Raw genomic sequence first — 21,926 nt, forward strand, 5'->3', positions numbered from 1 at the left:
TTCCCACCTAGGCCTTCAGTGATGTCCGACTTCAATGATTACCTCTCAAAATACCAAAATGGATGTCACCATATGACCATTGCTGGAGATATTCTATACAGAAACACATTAAAAACTGGTTATTTTCAGCCGCATTTAAAAATCAATAAACCAGCATCAGCAATTAAAACATATCTTATGTGGTACTGTCAAAATTAAAATAGCAAAAAACATAAACGTGAAAAAATTACGAAATAAAATATTTTAACGCACAATTTGTAGCACCCGTTGGATGCCGTATAAGCCAGTGATGCCCCTTGTAGTCAGCTAATTCGAGTGGAAATGGAGGGCAATTCATCGCCGACCTCGTCTCACAAGATGTAGTTCCTCTTTAAATATCCTTCTTGAAAATGGCCTTGCAAATATATGTTGTCTCGTCTAATCATAAAAGATGCAGACGAGGCGTGTTGCCTGACTTCTTAAAGTTTACTCCAGCTGCCGGCATGGCTACATTCAACAACCTAAAACGGGGCTACTGCGCATGCTCTTCACTACAGTGGCATGCTGGGTAATGTAGTTCTAATGTTACCTAGCTCATAACATCACAATATATATCTGCCACCTAATCAACGTTTTGTTCTCCTTCTTTGTGGGTCAACGCTTCCCGCTTCCTGCTAAGGTGCAACATGTGATTGGATACTCACTTTGGAATGTCAAGTATAAATCCCAGTCTCGCTAACATCAGGATACCTAGATAGGCTACTGTCAACAACTTGTGATCTGATTGGCTATCGCAACTGTCTCTCAACTCTATGTGTTCTCAAATTAATCCGCCAACGGTCCCAGTGAGTATCCAATCCCAGTCTCGCTAACATCAGGATACCTAGATAGGCTACTGTCAACAACTTGTGATCTGATTGGCTATCGCCACTGTCTCTCAACTCTATGTGTTCTCAAATTAATCCGCCAAAGGTCCCAGTGAGTATCCAATCCCAGTCTCGCTAACATCAGGATACCAAGATAGGCTACTGTCAACAACTTGTGATCTGATTGGCTATCGGAACTGTCTCTCAACTCTATGTGTTCTCAAATTAATCCGCCAACGGTCCCAGTGAGTATCCAATCCCAGTCTCGCTAACATCAGGATACCTAGATAGGCTACTGTCAACAACTTGTGATCTGATTGGCTATCGCAACTGTTTCTCAACTCTATGTGTTCTCAAATTAATCCGCCAAAGGTCCCAGTGAGTATCCAATCCCAGTCTCGCTAACATCAGGATACCTAGATAGGCTACTGTCAACAACTTGTGATCTGATTGGCTATCGCAACTGTCTCTCAACTCTATGTGTTCTCAAATTAATCCGCCAACAGTCCCAGTGAGTATCCAATACCAGGACGCGTAAATATCACGTTCAACCTTGGACCATCTAGAATGCCTTACTGACAACAACTCAGGATCTGATTGGCTATTGCAACTGTCTATCAACTGTATGTGCCTGTTCACTTACAGTGCACGGACGCCTGCATTGTTGAGTCTGAAGGCCCCTGGCAGATTTTGTACAGCATGGCAACATAAACTAGCTGAATTCTGATTGGATAAAAACTCTCAGCGCTGGAAGGAGCATAATATGACATGAAGAGAATATGAATACTTTTAGATATTTAGGGAAAGGAAATGAAAAATTACTGTTATCTTTAATTATGATCATGACTTCTGGTTATGTTAGGCCAGCAGAGAAGGCCTCGCTGGCCTTGACGGTTCACCACCGTGTAAATATCTGGCAAAACAAGCGAAATAGCAAGATAATTGTGTCTTGCCTACAGTTCAGCATGATGGTCTGGGGCTGCATTATATTACTGCCGTCACTGGGGAGCTGCGGTGCTATACAAGCCGTACACGGGCTACTCTAAAGTACTGTAGATCCTGTGTAAAGTATTGTCCCTTGAGAAGGTGTAATAAAAGGGTCATTGAGATGTATTGTACACTCAGGCGTTGACCCCCCACCCAGCATCCTCGCTCCAGGGAGCAATGTTGAAATGGTCAGATTCTCCCGGCGGTGGTGTCACCTTTCTGAGCGCAATTTGAGATGATGCAGTCATAAGCGCTTATATGAAGGTTAGAAATTCAACATGCCCCACACATGTGTGTGGGGGGTGGGAAACAAGTAGTCTTTTTTAAAAGTGCGGGCGCTTTTAGCTGAGTGGTCAGGTTGCCATATCCTCTGACAGCAGAGATATTACTCATCGCCCTGCAAAGTTCCGCAGATTGCGTTTCAGGTGTGAGGAATCTCCAGAAGAGGTAGTGTCACTTGTGTGTGTGTGTGTGTGTGTGTGTCTTGTCCTCCATCAGTGGACAGGTAAACTTCCTGTCGAGAACCTGCTTGGTCCATGAAAGCAGCCTGCCAAAAGATGTCACACCAAACTGGGATTAATGGTATGTTTGCACTTCTTTTTTTTTACTCTTAACTCATTTTTGTTGTCTGTTTCCAGTTCGCTACTTTTTTTTTAACAACTCACCACTTGTTATTCTTTCAAATCTAACACAATTTTGCGGTTTTATCATCACACACCAAGTTGGTAGATAAACCTAAATGCCTCTTTTTAGTACTTTATACTCACTAAATTTTTGTTTTTACCGGAATATTGGGGTGTTAAGGCATTTGGTAACAGGAGCACAGGTGGACAATTGGCCTGAAGCTCGCCTCTCTCACCTTTCTCACCTGATCATGTATCATTTATGAGAGCGCTGCCTTTGGTAACCATGGCAATATGGGAAGAAAAGGAGGATGATGCTTGACACAAATGTAGTTTCAGCATCAAACTTGTCATTTTTTTTACGTATTTGCTTGTTTTTCCGACATTATTCATGTTTTTTTTTAGCTTATGTAAGTCATGTAACTTCGGCCTGGATCGTTTGTTCTCTCTGCGGCGTCTCAGGTTCTTGTTTAGCTTCAGGTCAACCTGAGAGGGTTTTTCATTACAAATATATCCCTTGGCCAATAAATACGCTGCATACCAGGAAGATGACTATTTTGGAACCTTATTCATAAAATACGTTTTATGTCATCTCATTTTCTGAATGAGGTTGAAATACTTTGGGGCTGAAATGTTGAAGTACAGCAATACCTTAACTTAAGAGCAGCATTTTGGCTGATTGTTATGTTTTAAATTGCAAGCAAGAATTTAAATTACAAGCATTCCGCCATGAGTTGGCATGGCAACTACCACAGTGAAACCTGTAAGATCTGATCAAAACATCCGGTCTTAGCTTATAGCTAAATCGAGATGACTTTGTTTCCCAGCCATGGGAAGGAAAAAAAGGTAGTGTGAAGACAACATTTGAGATATAAGTTGAGGTACTACTGTATGACATGAATAAAGTCATAATTATTTAGCAACAACGTCATAGAGAGATGTCTGTTTTTTTCCCAGAATTTAGATTTTGTTTTTCATGCCAAAATGGTTATTTATGGCCGAGTAAACATTTTGGGGAGGGGACAAGGATGGGTTGGTTCCCTGCAAGCTTGAGACGGTAATCAATCAAACAATCAATAAAAATTAACTCAATCATTTTTCCTGCCTTGCAGGTGGATACTCAAATACCCCCATTTTTCATTTTTTATAATATTTCTGATCCCATCCCTGGTCACACAGTTTAACATTGTCGTTTTTAATTGATATTAATGTTATTAACTGATTAACGTATGGCACGGATTAGTGGTCAAAATATTGCAACGTTTCTCTTGTTGTTTTGTAGCTTTTTCTGATATTTGTTTTTTTCCATTATATCAGGAGTCGGCAACCCAAAATGTTGAAAGAGCCATACTAGACTAAAAAAATTGTTTTTAAAAATCTGTCTCGCGCCGCAAAAAATGTAAAGCCTTGTATAATTGTTATGATGAAGACAACACATGATGTAAGTGTCTATATTAGCTATATTGGCCTACTATCAAAATGACTTTAAAAGTCTTATATAAGTCTTATAATGAAGACAACACATGATGTAAGTGTCTATATTAGCTATATTAGCCTACTATCAAAATTACTTTAAAAGTCTTATATGGTAAATGGGTCGTACTTGTATAGCGCTTTTCTATCTTTTTAAGGAACTCAAAGCGCTTTGACACTATTTTCCACATTCACCCATTGACACACACACATTCACACACTGATGGCGGGAGCTGCCATGCATGGCGCTAACCAGGCCCATCAGGAGCAAGGGTGAAGTGTCTTGCTCAAGGACACAACGGACGTGACTAGGATGGTAGAAGGTGGGGATTGAACCAGTAACCCTCAGATTGTTGGCACGGCCACTCTCCCAACTTCGCCACGCCGTATATAAGTCTTATAATGAAGGCAACACATGATGTAAGTGTTTATATTCGCTATATTAGCCTACTATCAAAACTACTTTAAAAGTCTTAGATAAGTCTTATAATGAAGACAACATATGATGTAAGTGACCAAATATGTCTGATTAGCACTCCATACAAGTCAATAACATCAACAAAGCTCACCTTTGGGCATTCACCAGTGACGTGCGGTCACTGGAGGCGGGGCCTCACCTGCCATCATGGAAAGAAAAAAAATGTAAAAAGACAAACGATTAATTAAATTGTTATATGTATCCAGTGATTATACTATAAAGTTATTTTCTGTTTAACTTCACCAGTTTTAGATTATTTTTATTCAAAATCGCTGAATTTTCACATTTGCGGTTCAAATACTGAGAAGAGACTTGCGGTGATCAGCAGCCAGTTGAGGCACGTCACTCAGTTGTGCCTCACCATGGATTGCGGACTCGGCTAACTGCTGGCCTGCTGTGCAGTGAGACCGTATTGCTATATTAACTATATTATACATTTCCATAGTTTAGTTAGCTGAGGTATATAATGTACAGTGTATTTTGTCAACAACTGTATGTGTGTAAAGTATTTCTTGTGCTGAGCAATCATAAAACTGCTGCGAAGACGCACTGTGTGAGGCTCGCGTAACCCCGCCTCCTGGTGCCGGTTATTGCACCTCCTCCGCAGACTGCACCCCCCGATGGGAGCGCCACACCAACCAAAGCCCACACCCAAACCTCCACGTGCAAGACCGAATCCACCCAAAAAAAGTTACTTAACAAGAAGCCAAAAAGTGCAAAAACAACATTGCTCGCGCCAGAGGAGCCGTGAACGACTGCAGGGACACAACATTAGGTACACCTGCAGACTGCAGCACGGATTTCATATTTCATTCATTGACAACTCCTCCAACACGAACACCACTGTTCCCGCACTTATAAGTAAAGGTAAGACCATAATAACGTTTTTTTTTATTAAATGTGCTTTTTTGTATGCTGCAGTTTGTATGTGTAAAGTTAAAGTTAAGTTAAAGTAGCAATGATTGTCACACACACACTAGGTGAGGTGAAATGTGTCCTCTGCATTTGACCCATCCCCTTGCTCACCCCCTGGGATGTGAGGGGAGCAGTGGGCAGCAGCGGTGCCGCACCCGGGAATCATTTTTGGTGATTTAACCCCCAATTCCAACCCTTGATGCTGAGTGCCAAGCAGGGAAGAATGCTGGTATGAGCTTTTAAACATAACCCATTAACTGCTGCCAATCAAATGGTGAATAAGATACTCTTTAGGGTTCATATGTTTGTAAATCTGACTGTGATGAAGTCAGTGCCTCACCAGCCATCAACCTCACCGCCCGTCACTGGCATTCACGCACAGCATAAAACGTTTGGTGGACAAATAGAGACATTGCTCTTTTATCCTGCACTACCATGAGCTAATGCAACAAAATTTCGTTCTTATCTGTACTGTAAAGTTTAAATTTGAATGACAATTAAAAAAAAAAAAAAAAAAAGGAAGTCTAGGAAGGAGTGGCATAAAACACTTCTTTCTGTGGCAGTATCAAGGAAAGTTGTACATGTAAACAAACTACGGTGCATTCAAGGACCTCCGAAATTGGTAGGACAAAATGGCGCGGGCCAAATACTCTCATCAGTGAAGCATGTTTAATGTAAACAGTGGGATTTCTAACTATTAGGAATGGTTGTGTCATGTTTTTTCTCATACAGAAACCATATTCAAACAAAAGATATATTTTTTCCTCATCTTTTTCCATTTTCATACATTTAAAAAAAACAAACTCAAAGGAGCCACTGGGGCGGCGCTGAAGAGCCGCCCGTTGCAGACCCCCGCATTATATCAACAGAATTATCATGTCAGTCAGACCACTTGTTGCTAGGCAGAGTTCATTGGGCTCAATCATAACTGCCCCATTGACCTATCGTGTTCTAAACTAAACTAGTTTTTTTCCACTGCTCTGTATTACATATAAAGCCACAATCTGTTGGATTTGTTTGATGTTTTCTTTTCTTGACATTAGCAACATCTGAGCTCAAAGACTTCCTGGCGCAGGCAAGGGCAGGGGCCGTCAGGATCATGAAGATTGTCATCAAAAACGGTAATCATGTTTCCAAAGAGGACTTGGAAGATTTGGACTCGGCTCACATGGAATGTTTGTGATCAGAGGAGTTGGTGCTAGAGTCGTGCAGACCGCCGGCACAGAGCTGGGACAAGGACTACGACCACTTCCTGTTACCTCTGCTGACGCCACAGGAGCCCTGCTACTTCCTCTACCGCCTGGACTCCCATAATGCACTGGGCTACGAGTGGATCTTCATTGCGTGGTCACCTGACCAGTCGCCGGTATGTCCCCAGGACGCAGAGACACAAAGATTAGAAATAGAAAGACCAACGCAAGCACACTTGTGAGACCTAAGTTGGAAACGTCAGTTGCTTGCGACAACATCCATCCATTTTCTACCGCTGGAGTGGAAACAACAAAAAAACAATTCAAATCATTATTTATACAGTAATAGGATCTATTATCATATATTGCAATATTGTGTAACATAACACAAAACTAAGATGGCAATTGTTTGTCCACATTTGCTTGTAAAGTGTGGTCCGAGGCCATTTTTGACCCACAACTTGTTTTTATTGGCCCCTGACAATTAAATTATATATAAACATTTTGTAAATGAATAACATATAAGATATAAGATTTGTCACGTATAACACAAAGCTGAGACGCCAATGTTTTATTCCCAAAGCTTAGCACATTTGTGTCTGAAGTCTGGGGGCCATTTTTGACCCACAGCTTGTTTTTATTGGCCCTTGGCATATTGTAAAATTACAATTAGGTCATTATTCATTAAATAAATTGCTAGCTATTATACTAATTTGCTTTGTCTTGCATAACACAAAACCTAGACGGCAATACATTGTTCAGGTAGCTCAGCGTATGGTTTACCTGACACAAGAAACGTGACAAATTGAGGGTTGCACTATCCACTATCTTATATGCGTTTTGTGGCAATTCCAACTTTGACCACTGTCAGTTGCTATGTAGAGTGGTGTTTTCCATCATTTTCAGCAGACTGCATTGCAAAATGATTAACCCCCCATCTTCCTCTCGTGCGAGATCCACACAGGAAGGGGGCCATATGAATCCCTTCCCTACTGTCAATATATGTCTAGAGCAGGGGTCCCCAAACTACGGCCGGCCGGCCGGATTCGGTCCGCCACCGTCCAAAATCCAGCCCGCGCAAGTCCCAAGTTAAAAAAAAAAAAAAAAGTAAATTTTTTATATATACAGGTAAAAGCCAGTAAATTAGAATATTTTGAAAAACTTGATTTATTTCAGTAATTGCATTCAAAAGGTGTAACTTGTACATTATATTTATTCATTGCACACAGACTGATGCATTCAAATGTTTATTTCATTTAATTTTGATGATTTGAAGTGGCAACAAATGAAAATCCAAAATTCTGTGTGTCACAAAATTAGAATATTACTTAAGGCTAATACAAAAAAGGGATTTTTAGAAATGTTGGCCAACTGAAAAGTATGAAAATGAAAAATATGAGCATGTACAATACTCAATACTTGGTTGGAGCTCCTTTTGCCTCAATTACTGCGTTAATGCGGCGTGGCATGGAGTCGATGAGTTTCTGGCACTGCTCAGGTGTTATGAGAGCCCAGGTTGCTCTGATAGTGGCCTTCAACTCTTCTGCGTTTTTGGGTCTGGCATTCTGCATCTTCCTTTTCACAATACCCCACAGATTTTCTATGGGGCTAAGGTCAGGGGAGTTGGCGGGCCAATTTAGAACAGAAATACCATGGTCCGTAAACCAGGCACGGGTAGATTTTGCGCTGTGTGCAGGCGCCAAGTCCTGTTGGAACTTGAAATCTCCATCTCCATAGAGCAGGTCAGCAGCAGGAAGCATGAAGTGCTCTAAAACTTGCTGGTAGACGGCTGCGTTGACCCTGGATCTCAGGAAACAGAGTGGACCAACACCAGCAGATGACATGGCACCCCAAACCATCACCCAACCATGCAAATTTTGCATTTCCTTTGGAAATCGAGGTCCCAGAGTCTGGAGGAAGACAGGAGAGGCACAGGATCCACGTTGCCTGAAGTCTAGTGTAAAGTTTCCACCATCAGTGATGGTTTGGGGTGCCATGTCATCTGCTGGTGTCGGTCCACTCTGTTTCCTGAGATCTAGGGTCAACGCAGCCGTCTACCAGCAAGTTTTAGAGCACTTCATGCTTCCTGCTGCTGACCTGCTCTATGGAGATGGAGATTTCAAGTTCCAACAGGACTTGGCGCCTGCATACAGCGCAAAATCTACCCGTGCCTGGTTTACGGACCATGGTATTTCTGTTCTAAATTGGCCCGCCAACTCCCCTGACCTTAGCCCCATAGAAAATCTGTGGGGTATTGTGAAAAGGAAGATGCAGAATGCCAGACCCAAAAACGCAGAAGAGTTGAAGGCCACTATCAGAGCAACCTGGGCTCTCATAACACCTGAGCAGTGCCAGAAACTCATCGACTCCATGCCACGCCGCATTAACGCAGTAATTGAGGCAAAAGGAGCTCCAACCAAGTATTGAGTATTGTACATGCTCATATTTTTCATTTTCATACTTTTCAGTTGGCCAAAATTTCTAAAAATCCCTTTTTTGTATTAGCCTTAAGTAATATTCTAATTTTGTGACACACGGAATTTTGGATTTTCATTTGTTGCCACTTCAAATCATCAAAATTAAATGAAATAAACATTTGAATGCATCAGTCTGTGTGCAATGAATAAATATAATGTACAAGTTACACCTTTTGAATGCAATTACTGAAATAAATCAAGTTTTTCTAAATATTCTAATTTACTGGCTTTTACCTGTATGTATGTATGTATATATATATATATATATATATATATATATGTGTATATATATATATATATATATGTATATATATATATATATATATATATATATATATATATATATATATATATATATATATATATATATATATATTAGAGATGCGCGGTTTGCGGGCACAACCGCGGAGTCCGCGGATTATCCGCGAATCGGGCGGATGAAATTTTAAAAAATTTGATTTTATCAGCGGGTCGGGTCGGGTCGGGTCGGGCGATTGAAATTTAAAAAAATTAGATTTTAAATAGATTCAGGCGGGTGGCAGTTAAACCAATTCGGAAATATATATACATAGTTAAATGTTGTTACCCACATACGAAAAACGAGCAGGCACCTGCAGCATATGCCACAACAGAAGAAAAAAAAAAAAGAGATGGACACTTTTACGGAGCGGAGAAGGCCCCCGACGCCTCGCCGGGGTCCGGGACCGAGGCCCCTTCCCCCGAGAGGGCCCCACCGGGAGCCGTAGCTGAGGCGATCCGCGAGAAGGGCCCGACGCACGTCCAGGGTCACCACCGCGCCCACCGCACCGACACCCCGCCTCGTCCGCCTTCGCCGCGGCCGGCGTCACGCGCAGCAGGTAAGCATCTTACCTGCCCGCCACCCCCGTGGCCGGGGGCTCGTAACAGGGGTCACTCCGCGCGCTCCGCCCGCGCAGCTTACCTGCCCGCCACCCCTGTTGCCGGGGGCGCGTAATAGGGGTCACTCCGCGCGCAGTGCGCTCACGAAAGGGGTGGGGCTCACCCTGGTTGATATAGACAGCAGGACGGTGGTCATGGAAGTTGGAACCCGCTAAGGAGTGTGTAACAACCCACCTGCCGAATCAACTAGCCCTGAAAATGGATGGCGCTGGAGCGTCGGGCCCATATACCCGGCCGTCGCCGGCAGCGAGACGCGCTTGGAGGTGCGCTCAGCGCGGCTCCCATATGATTGCGCACTGGTGTGCGTCTGGGCCGTGACAGCGTGGCACGCGAATGCTGCATTGGATCAGTCTCTTTTCTTTAACAGGCAAAAGCTTTATAACCTCACTAATGCCTTGCATCGTCTATATTAGATATATAACAACGGGCGGGTGCGGGCGGATGGCGGGCGGATGCGGTTCTGATCAAATGTTAGACCGGGTGGATTGCGGATGGTTGACGACTTTCTGATGCGGTTGCGGATGAAATAATTGCCTATCCGCGCATCTCTAATATATATATATATATATATTCATATATATATATATATATATACAGTATATGTATATATACATATATATATATATATATATATATATATATATATATATATACACAGTATATATATATATATATTCATATATATATATATATATATACAGTATATGTATATATACATATATATGTATATATATATATATATACAGTATATATATATATATTCATATATATATATATATACAGTATATGTATATATACATATATATGTATATATATATATATATATATATATATTCTCATATATATATATATATATATATATATATATATATATATATGTATGTATGTATATACATATGTATATATGTATATATGTATATATATATGTATGTATGTATGTATATACATATGTATATATGTATATATGTATATGTATATATGTATATATATATATATATATATATATATATATATATATATATATATATATATATATATATATATATATATATACACATACATACATACAGTCCGGCCCCCGGCCAAATTTTTATAACCCAATGCGGCCCTGGGGTTAAAATGTTTGGGGACCCTTGGTCTATAGTGTGGCCTGGGGACCATTTTTGACCCGCTGCTTCTTTTTTTTGGCCCTTGGCGTATTGAATAATTACAAATACTTCATTATTAATGAGATCAGTTAGTCGTAGTTGGTTATTACACATATGTGCTTTTGTCATGCATGTCACAATGGTGTCGAGCATGCGGCCTGGAGGCCATTTTTGACCCGCAGTTCGAATTTATCAGCCCCTGGCAAATATATTATGTAATTGCCATTAGACATTTTAATAGATAATTTATTACACTAATTTGCGTTGTCACCTATACACAACACTGGGATGACAAAGTTTTAAAGCTTAGTGATATATCATCAGGTGGGGTTTATTTTTTACCCTTCGCGTTCATATTTTGCCGTGTTTGTTGCGTTTTTGTTGCGTTTCGCTTGATTGTAAAATATGTCGATGGAGAGGGGGTGTGACATTCATATGTTGTCAATATTCAGTGTTTTAGCGTTCATAGTTAATATTGTAAATCCCACATTCTTTATTTTCGTGTACATCCTGGGTGTCTCATTCAGTAAAAAAAAAAAGTAAATTCCATTCCGTTTTTTAAGGCGGTCTGTCATAACGTTTTTAGCATTCAATCAGACATTATTGTGAGGTTTTGTAGTAGTGTTCCTAAAAATAGATATACCGGCCGCCCCCAGACACATTTTTCTCTCTAAATTTGGCGCCCCGAGTCAAAATAATTGCCCAGGCCTGATCTAATAGAAGCTGTTCCAAATACAAATACAGTAGATTTTTCCTTCTCATAAAGCAAAAACAGCAGTTTTGCTCGAATCAGCTCAACTATGATGTGATGCAGGTGAGGCAGAAGATGGTGTACGCGGCCACTCGTGCCACCTTGAAGAAAGAATTTGGAGGCGGCTACATCAAAGACGAGGTGTTTGCCACAGTTGAGGTCGGTATCAAAGTCCGAATCGTCTTGACCCTAAACTTCAAAGTCACTTTTTGTTGTCGGTATCTCCTGGCAGGACGACGTGTGCTTCCAGGGCTACCTGCGTCACATGACCTCCTGTTGCTCTCCACCGCCTCTCACAGAGGCGGAACAGGAACTCCAACGAATTCGAGTCACAGAAGTAAAGTCTGTTTTTTTTTTTTTAACATGAAGTGGAAATAGGAAATTAACCGAATGTTTTTGTGTTTGCTCGGCAGGATAAAGTTGTTTGGGTGAGTTGGTTTTATTGCCCCATTTTTTTTCAAATTTGTTGATTTAAAATGTCCACAAATGATGTTTGCTTGTCCACAGGATGAGCGTAGACGAATTGGGACTCCTCGTGCAAGAGTATGTAACACGTAAAAACTCAATATTTATTAAAAAAAGAAAAGAAAAAAGAAGTCATTGTATTATAATATGATTAAGTGAAAAACAATAACAAATATCTATATAAATAAAATATTATATGATGTATTTAAAGTTTGTGTTAGTGTTTGTATGCAAATATAATTTTTTTTTTTGTTAAAATTTTTTTTTTTTTTTAAACAATACTTAGTGCAGTAAATCATGATAATAATATAAGTAAAATAATATAAAAAAACATTTAAGATGCCGTGTTAATGTTTGTATGTAAGAATAGGAAAAAGTCTCACAAATTAGTAATACATTTATCGTGGTATACAATGAAACAATTAATAACACAAAGCAATAATACAATAAATTATATAATAAAGTTAAAAATTTTAAATATATATGTTAAAAAAATGCATTGTGTTTGCATGCAAATATAACAAAAATGAAAAAACAATAATACATTCATTATTGAATATAATGGTTTAAAAAAAAAAGATGGAATTATTTATATAATATTAAATAAATAAAAATTATGAAATAATGAAAATAAAAATATGGGAAATAGAAAAAATATTGCTACATATAATATTTGTTTAGATCAAATTTTATAAACACTACCAGATTCAGTGCAATTGATAAATAATACAATACAGTAAAAAAATATATAAAAATAACATGACAGAAAACAATTGAGAAGCACTAAGTTAGCACATATAGGTTAGTATCAATATGAAAAAAATATTTGATTAAAAATGTAAAAATACACAGGCAGTCTTTTATTGTTTAGTCTGTGTGCACACTGCTATTTGTATTCATATATTACATTTTGCAGCGTTTTATGCATTTGTCTTCTGTATGTGTAAATGTTTAATATTTATTTGATTAAAGAAATTAACGCACCAGATTAATGTATAATATAACAAAGTTGAAAAAAAGAAGAACACAATAACATATGAAATGCTATGTTAGCCATTGTACTGTATGCAATATAATAAATAAAAAAACAAATAAATATATGTAATATGTCAGGTTCCAATGGAGTTCGGCATCGACAAAAGGGTCTCTCAGGGTCTGGCCTTCCCTCTACAAGAAGAGGCCAAGCGTGCTCTGCAGCAGCTCAAGCACAAGCGGATCAACTACATCCAACTGGTCTGCTCTCAGAACACAACAAAGTCTGCACCAAAGTGTGCTTGGCACGACAAACTCTGTATTTGCGACGTTGCAGAGGTTGGATGTGGAGAAAGAAACCATCGAGCTGGTTCACACGAAACCCACGGAGACGCGTGAGCTCCCCTACAGGATTCCCACAGACTCACCCAGATATCACTTCTTCATCTTCAAGCATTCTCATCAGGGCCGCGCTCAGGAGGCACTCGGTCAGTACGCATCCTCAGTAAACAATGTGCTGCTTTTCACGTACGAGAGGGGTCCTGATCCCACATTGATATCGGTCTAATATCAGCAAAAAAACAAGTATCGGATTACATTGGCTTGCATGTGAAATATTGGATATAAGCAGCCCTGCAGCACAGTACCTAGTGCAAAAAAAACCGCAAAAATTATCGACTAAGATCTTCTATATGACAGGAGGTCTCTGCTGTTTTTAAGAATCTGACGCAAAAGTGCTCATCAGAGATGCTCTAAACTACAAAAAGGCTGTGCTGTTTTTTGGAATCTCCCTTAAAAAAATCCAAAGATCTTTATATCAAAGAAATGTGCTGAGTTTTTTTAATTAAGGTATCACTGCAAAAACGCGAGTCAAAGATCCTCTATATCAGTGGAGCCCAACCACCGGGCCGCGGCCCGGTACCGGTCCGTGGATTGGTTGGTACCGGGCCGCACAAGAATTTTTTTTTTTTTTTATTGTATTTATTTTTTATTTTTTATTAAATCAACATAAAAATCAAGATACACTTACAATTAGTGCACCAACCCAGAAAACCTCCCTCCCCCCATGACAAAAAAATAAAAAAATAAAATAAAAATCCCCCCTGGCCGATACTTAAGGCTCCGATATCGGTATCGTACTGGAAGTGAAAAGGTCGTATTGCGACACTCTTAGGTTATATATTTTTCCGACATCGGATCGAGTAAGTCAGACTGATCCGAGTATTGGATGAGACCATCCCCAACAGTTGAGTGTTCTTGCCCACAAAGATCCTCTCTTGCAGTGTTCATCTATTCCATGCCTGGCTACACGTGCAGCATAAAGGAGCGCATGCTGTACTCCAGCTGTAAGAACAGACTTCTGGAGGAGGTGGAGAGAGATTATCAGCTTGAAGTCACCAAGAAGGTACAGATGGCACATTGACACGTGGACATATATGGCCTCAGACGAACACAATGTATCCCATCATGCAACAGTACAATTCTTGTGTACAATGAAGCAGCACACCTTGTGGTGTTTTATCATTGATGCTGACTTAATTTCATTTCAGCCATGTTGAACTAGCAAGTCAAAGATCCTCTATTTGACAGGAGCAGTGGCTGTTAAGTTAAAAATATCTATTTCTCAGCTGTGGTCCAAATGGGCCACAGGGATACTCGGTTGTTATACACTTTTCCACCACTTGTGGCAGTAATGACAATCTCAAACAGACAGAAGAAAATAAAGTCATAGAGAAAAATTATGACTAAAGTGGTGAAAACTGTATTTTCATTCGAACTTTAACATTATTGACAGTTTAGTTAACAAACATATGTTTTAATATTATCTATTATAAATTGTAATTATTTTATTTTTTTATTTTGTTACATAGATGATTTTTGAGGTATATTCCTAAAAAGAGCATAGCACTTCAGAGATAATATTTGACAAGTCAAAAGGGAATAAGCGGTAGAAAATGGATGGATGGTGTGCAGTACAGTAGTTCCTTTAATAAAGCTCAAAATTTATTGCATAGAGGATCTTTGAATTGCGTTATTGTAGCAGATTCTTAAAAACAGCATATGCCTCTTGCTTTGAGGAATCTATCTAAAAAATACTTGTCAAAGATCCTCTATGTGATAGGTGCACTCTGTTGTTTTCAAATAACTACTGTAAAACTGCTTGCTAAGGATCCATAATATGACAGGAGAGATTTACTGTTTTTAGGAATCTTCTGGAAAAACATAAATCAAAAGTAATCTAATGTAAATAAAAAAATTTAAAAAAGTTTTCTGTTGTTTTTTAGGTTCTACTGCAAAAATGCTCGCAAAGATCATATATATAACAGGAGGCTTCTGCTGTTTTTACAAATCTGACGCAAACTTAGCTCGTCCAAGATCCTCTACACAACAAAAGGCTGTGTGTCTTTAGGAATCTACCTTAAAAACGCTTTTTAAAGCTCTTTATATCAAAGAAGTCTTCTGCAATTTTTTATTAATTACTATTAAAAAACACTAGTTTTTAAGAATCTGACACAAAATTGCTCATTAAAGATATAACAACAAATTTGCTGTGCTTTTTTCATGGAACTACTGTACTGCACAAGTGCTAGTCAAAGATTCGCTCTATAACAGTCATGCTCTGCGGTTTTTAGGAATGTACCTCAAAAATGCTTGTCAAAGATCCTCTATTTGACAGGTGCAATCTGCTATGTTCAAGGAACGACTAAATATGACAGTAGTGCTCTGCTGTTTTTAGGAATCTGCCGCAAAAGCGCAAGTCAAAGATCATCTACTGTATATGACGGGATGCCTCTGCTGTTTCCAATAATCTGATGCAGAAATGACTTGTCAAAGAGCCTCTGTATTACAGAAAAGATGTGCTTTTTTAAAAGAAAATCCTCTATTGCACAAATGCTCATCAAAGATTCTCTCAATACGTGCTCTGCTGTTTTTGAGAATCTGATGCAAATATTCATTGACTGGGCTAGCATGCTAAGCATTCGTTGCACGAACATAATAGCTTTGTTAGACAAGGTCATAGACTGTATTGGACAATATAGTTTACATATGAAATGTCCATTTCCATTTACGTACTACAAGTAATAAGAAAACGTAAATGTCTTACTTACCTATCAAGGAGGAAATGAGCAAGTTTGGCGTCAGATGAAAACATCTTCTCCACCTTCAATTGTCTCCATCTTTCAAAGGCATCCCTGATACAAATCCCTGTTTTGTTCCTGGCTTTTTCATGTAACATTTACTAAGGTCTGACATGTTTAGTAACTTTACCAGTGGCAGTAGCTCGACGAATGTGGCGGTGCGTAACTGGCAACCTGGATGTGACACATTCACAGACTCTCTAAGTGGTCAAACGGTGGAGGGCGGGACATCGAAATGAAAACAATAACAAGATTTCGGGGCTGTAAATCGAATTTTGAAATGTGCATATTCTGGCTGAACTACCGTTGTCAGTTATAGAGGTATTTGAAAAGAACATGATTTATTAATGCCTTTTGACATATCCGGGCCATTTAATGATGACTTGACATGAAATTATTACATATGGCTCTTTTAAATAAAACCTCTGCCTTGTTTCTAATGAATACTTAGGCCTAGTACACTACTGTATTTTAATGTCAGTCATTAAAGTTAAAGTATCAAAGATTGTCATACACACACTACGTGTGGTGAAATTTGTTCTCTGCATTTGACCCATCACCTTGTTCACCCCCTGGGAGGTGAGAGGAGCAGTGAGCAGCAGCGCTGGCCGCGCCCAGGAATCATTTTGGTGATTTAATTCCTTGATGCTGAGTGCCAAGCAGGGAGGTAATGGGTCCCATTTTTTCATAGTCTTTGGTATGACTCGGCCGGGGTTTGAACTCACGACCTACCAATCTCAGGGCAAACACTCTAACCACAAGGCCACTGAGAAGGTGGTATTTGGAGAGACGAGTGTTTTCTGAGGTGGTGCTTGGTGAAAAAAGTTAGAGAACCACTGATATGCTGCAAATGACAGGAGTGCACGCCTGTTTTTGAGAATCGGATCCAAACGTTCTCGCCAAAGATCCTCTGTGTGAGAGTAGGGCTCTGCTGTTTTTAGGAATCTGTTACAAAAACGCAAGTCAAAGAGCATCTATTGTATACGACAAGAGTACACTCCTGTTTTTGAGAATCCGATGCAAAAATTCTGGCCAAAGATCCTCTATACGACAGAAATGCTTTATTATAGGAACTACTGTACTGCACAAATGCTTGTCAAAGATTTCGCTCTATAATAGGAATTATCTGCTGTTTTTAAGAATCTACCTCAGAAAGGCTGTCAAAGATCCTCTATGTGGCAGGTGCACGTTTACTAGTGCAAAAAAAGGTCCTCCAATAAGCACACAAGGTTGCTTACACAACATTCTCGCCAAAGGTCCTCTGTATGACAAGAGGCCTCTGCTTTTTTTGACAATCTGATGCAAAAATGCTCACCAAAAGTCAATCAATCAATCAATCAATGTTTACTTATATAGCCCTAAATCACGACTGTCTCAAAAGGCTGCACAAGCCACAACGACATCCTCGGCTCAGATCCCACATCAGGGCAAGAAAAAACTCAACCCAATGGGATAACAATGAGAAACTTTGGAGGGGACCGCAGATGTGGGGACCCCCCCTTGGCGACTGGTGCAATGGACGTCGAGTGGATCTAGCATAATATTGTGAGAGTCCAGTCCATAGTGGATCTAGTTAATATTGTGAAAGTCCAGTCCATCGTGGATCTAACATAATAGTGAGAGTCCAGTCCATAGTGGGTCCAGCAGGAGACCATCCCGAGCGGAGACAGGTCAGCAGCGCAGAGACGTCCCCAACCGATGCACAGAAGAGCGGTCCACCCTGGGTCCCGACCCTGGACAGCCAGCGCTTCATCCGTGGCCACCGAACCTGTGCCCGTGGAGGGGGCAGAGCAGAAAAGAAACGGCAGATCAACTGGTCTAAAAGGGGGGTCTATTTAAAGGCTAGAGTATACAAATGAGTTTTAAGATAGGACTTAAATGCTTCTACTGAGGTAGCATCTCTAACTGTTACCGGGAGGGCATTCCAGAGTACTGGAGCCCGAATAGAAAACGCTCTATAGCCCGCAGACTTTATTGGGCTCTGGGAATCACTAATAAGCCGGAGTTCTTTGAACGCAAATTTCTGGCCAGGACATATGATACAATACAATCAGCAAGATAGGCTGGAGCTAGACTGTGTAGTATTTTATACGTAAGTAGTAAAAGCTTAAAGTCACATCTTAAGTGCACAGGAAGCCAGTGCAGGTGAGCCAGTATAGGCGTAATATGATCAAACTGTCTTGTTCTTGTCAAAAGTCTAGCAGCCGCATTTTGTACCAACTGCAATCTTTTAATGCTAGACATAGGGAGACCTAAAAATGATACGTTACAGTAATCGAGACGAGACGTAACGAACACATGAATAATGATCTCAGCGTCAGTGGTGGACAAAATGGAACAAATTTTAGCGATATTACGGAGATGAAAGAAGGCCGTTTTAGTAACACTCTTAATGTGTGACTCAAACGAGAGTTGGGTCAAAGATAATACCCAGATTCTTTACCGAGTCGCCTTGTGTAATTGTTTGGTTGTCAAATGTTAAAGTGGTATTATTAAATAGATGTCGGTGTCTAGCAGGACCGATAATCAGCATTTCCGTTTTCTTGGTGTTGAGTTGCAAAAAGTTAGCGGACATCCATTGTTTAATTTCATTAAGACACGCCTCCAGGTGACTTCAATCTGACGTGTTGGTCAGCTTTAGGGGCATGTAGAGTTGGGTGTCATCAGCATAACAGTGAAAGCTAACACCGTATTTGCGTATGATGTCACCTAGCAGCAGCATGTAGATGCTGAAGAGTGCAGGGCCAAGAACCGAACCCTGGGGAACTCTGCACGTTACCTTAACATAGTCCGAGGTCAAATTGTTATGGGAGACGCACTGCATCCTGTCAGTAAGATAGGAGTTAAACCAAGACAAGGCTAAGTCTGACATACCAATACGTGTTTTGATACGTTCTAATAAAATATTATGATCGACGGTATCGAAAGCAGCGCCAAGATCAAGAAGCAGCAACATGAATGACGCATAAGAATCCATCGTTAGCAATAGATCATTAGTCATTTTTGCGAAGGCTGTCCTCTATATGAAAAGAGCGTGTTTCTGTTTTTAGGGAATGTAATGAAAAATGACTCAAGAGTATCTTTGTGACAGGTATACTGTACAAATGCAAGTCAAAGATTCTCTTTATAATAGGAGCTGTTTTTAAATCTACTGTCAAATTCCTCAACAAAGAGTCTTTATATTAAATCGGTTGTTAGGAATCTGCTGCTAGTTGCTCCCCAGTTATGAACGGAGTATGCAGATGACAACAACACACCATTATTATTGTGTAGTGTATTATTGTGTGTGTGTGTGTGTGTGTGTGTGTGTGTGTGTGTGTGTGTGTGTGTGTGTGTGTGTGTGTGTGTGTGTGTGTGTGTGTGTGTGTGTGTACAGATGGAGATCGATAGTGGCGACAGCCTGACAGAAGACTTCCTGTACGAGGAGGTCCATCCGATGGAGCACACCTTGAAGCAGGTGTTCGCCAAGCCCCGAGGACCTGGAGGGAAGAGGGGCAACAAACGCCTCAACAAGGGTGCAGGGGAAAATGGCGAGGAAATGTAAACACATGTTTGACATCTGTCAAGAAACTTGTTTTATTCCGAAATAAAAGACATGCTTTTATTCTGCAGAGCTCATCTGCTTGCTGTCTGCTTATCCTCAATATGTTCTTCTTCTTATCATTATTATTATTATTATGCTGTTTTTTTACATCCAGTCAGGCCTAAACTGTGCAGTTGAACAGCGTGTGAGGCTTTCTGAGAATACAATAAAATACGTAACGATGTTCTTTATCCTTGTGCGTCTGTGTGGACATAACATCAATTCTATGAATAACTTGCTTCAGGGTTGTTATCTCTCTCTCTCTGTCTCTCTGTCTCTCTCTCTCTCTCTCTCTCTCTCTCTCTCTCTCTCTCTCTCTCTCTCTCTCTCTCTCTCTCTCTCTCTCTCTCTTTGGGTGTGTGTGTGCATAGATTCCAGGAAGGCTCTCTACCGAGAATGTATAATTGAATCACGCTCAGGAACTTACTGACAGCCTTCACGGGATCATCTGACATCACAATGATTTCTGACCCGCTGAAAATAAAACACACAAACATGAATATTCCAGGAACATCCCTTCTTGTAGCATCATATTAATATGTGAGTGTAGAGATAAGATAAACAGCTGTGAACAATGTATCACTTTAAAGAAAACTGGTTTTGTTTGTTAGTCAAATCCAAGTAAGGAAACAACAGTTTTTTTTAAAACGATTAAAAATCGTGACAAATAATTTTTTAAACACCCCTGATGTATATGTATTTATATTTATATATATATATGTATGTATGTATGTATGTATGCATGTATGTATGTATGTATGTATGTATGTATCTCCCTCTCTCCCTCTCTCTCTCTCTCTCTCTCTCTCTCTCTCTCTCTCTCTCTCTCTCTCTCTCTCTCTCTCTATATATATATATATATATCAGTGACGTGCGGTGAGGTTCATGGCTGGTGAGGCACTGACTTCAACACAGTCAGATTTACAAACATATGGACCCTAAAGAGTATCTTATTCACCATTTGATTGGCAGCAGTTAACGGGTTATGTTTAAAAGCTCATACCAGCATTCTTCCCTGCTTGGCACTCAGCATCAAGGGTTGGAATTGGGGGTTAAATCACCAAAAATTATTCCCGGGCGCGGCGCCGCTGCTGCCCACTGCTCCTCTCACCTCCCAGGGGGTGAACAAGGGAATGGGTCAAATGCAGAGGACACATTTCACCACACCTAGTGTGTGTGACAATCATTGGTACTTTAACTTAACTTTAACTTTACACATACAAACTGTAGCACACAAAAAAGCACATTTAATAAAAAAAACGTTATTATGGTCTTACCTTTACCTATAAATGAAGTCCATGCGCCGCTCCTTCTGAACAAAAGCATCGATAACTTGTTTATAGAAGTCTTCCTTATCTTTCTTCAGTTTTAAAAGTCTCTCTGTCTCGATGGGGATCTTCCTTTAATTATTACCTCCTGCTTCGATTGAAAGTCCAGTTTAGAAAACTGTTTTATTTTAGATATGTAATCTTCCATGTTAAAAGTCCAGGCGAGAAGAATAAATAAACGATCGCTAACTGTTGCTGCTTGTTGTCACTTCTTCTGCAGCCGAGTATTCGCAAAAATGATCCCTGGGATCACTAGCGCCCTCTACCACCATGAGGCGGGATTACTGCGAGCCTCAGCCAGTGCGTCTTCGCAGCCGTTTTATGATTGCTCAGCACAAGAAATACGTTACACCCATACAGTTGTTGACAAAATACACTGTACATTATATACCTCAGCTAACTAAACTATGGAAATGTATAATATAATTCATATAGCAATACGGTCTCACTGCACAGCGGGCCAGCAGTTAGCCGAGTCATTGCGCAATCCATGGTGAGGCTCAACTGGCTGCTGATCACTGCAAGTCTCTTCTCAGTATTTGAACGGCAAATGTGAAAATTCAGCGATTTTGAATAAAAATAATCTAAAACTGGTGAAGTTAAATGGAAAATAACTTTATAGTATAATCACTG

The 21,926-nt window shown here is 39.9% G+C and overlaps 1 protein-coding gene across 1 annotated transcript; it reads left to right on the forward strand.

Annotated features, from left to right (window-relative positions):
• Positions 1-2,356: 2,356 nt before the first annotated feature.
• Positions 2,357-19,926, forward strand: LOC133578135 (twinfilin-2-like). The gene is made up of 11 exons (XM_072912649.1): positions 2,357-2,414; positions 6,365-6,442; positions 6,509-6,687; positions 11,869-11,964; positions 12,038-12,142; positions 12,219-12,233; positions 12,313-12,348; positions 13,384-13,503; positions 13,580-13,730; positions 14,526-14,647; positions 19,759-19,926. Exons 1-11 carry the CDS (start codon positions 2,369-2,371, stop codon positions 19,924-19,926), a joined length of 1,116 nt encoding a protein of 371 aa, XP_072768750.1. The 5' UTR covers positions 2,357-2,368.
• The last annotated feature ends 2,000 nt before the right edge of the window (positions 19,927-21,926 follow it).

The sequence above is a fragment of the Nerophis lumbriciformis genome, linkage group LG38 (assembly GCF_033978685.3).
Source record: "Nerophis lumbriciformis linkage group LG38, RoL_Nlum_v2.1, whole genome shotgun sequence".
NCBI lineage: Eukaryota > Metazoa > Chordata > Actinopteri > Syngnathiformes > Syngnathidae > Nerophis > Nerophis lumbriciformis.

Bases quoted from the DNA above. Each gene is read 5' to 3' on its own strand.
- LOC133578135 (XM_072912649.1), top strand. From the start codon at position 2,369: ATGAAAGCAGCCTGCCAAAAGATGTCACACCAAACTGGGATTAATG. The intron at 6,443-6,508 runs GTAATCATGTTT...GTTTGTGATCAG, and splicing joins GAAGATTGTCATCAAAAACG to AGGAGTTGGTGCTAGAGTCG. The intron at 14,648-19,758 runs GTACAGATGGCA...GTGTGTGTACAG, and splicing joins AGCTTGAAGTCACCAAGAAG to ATGGAGATCGATAGTGGCGA.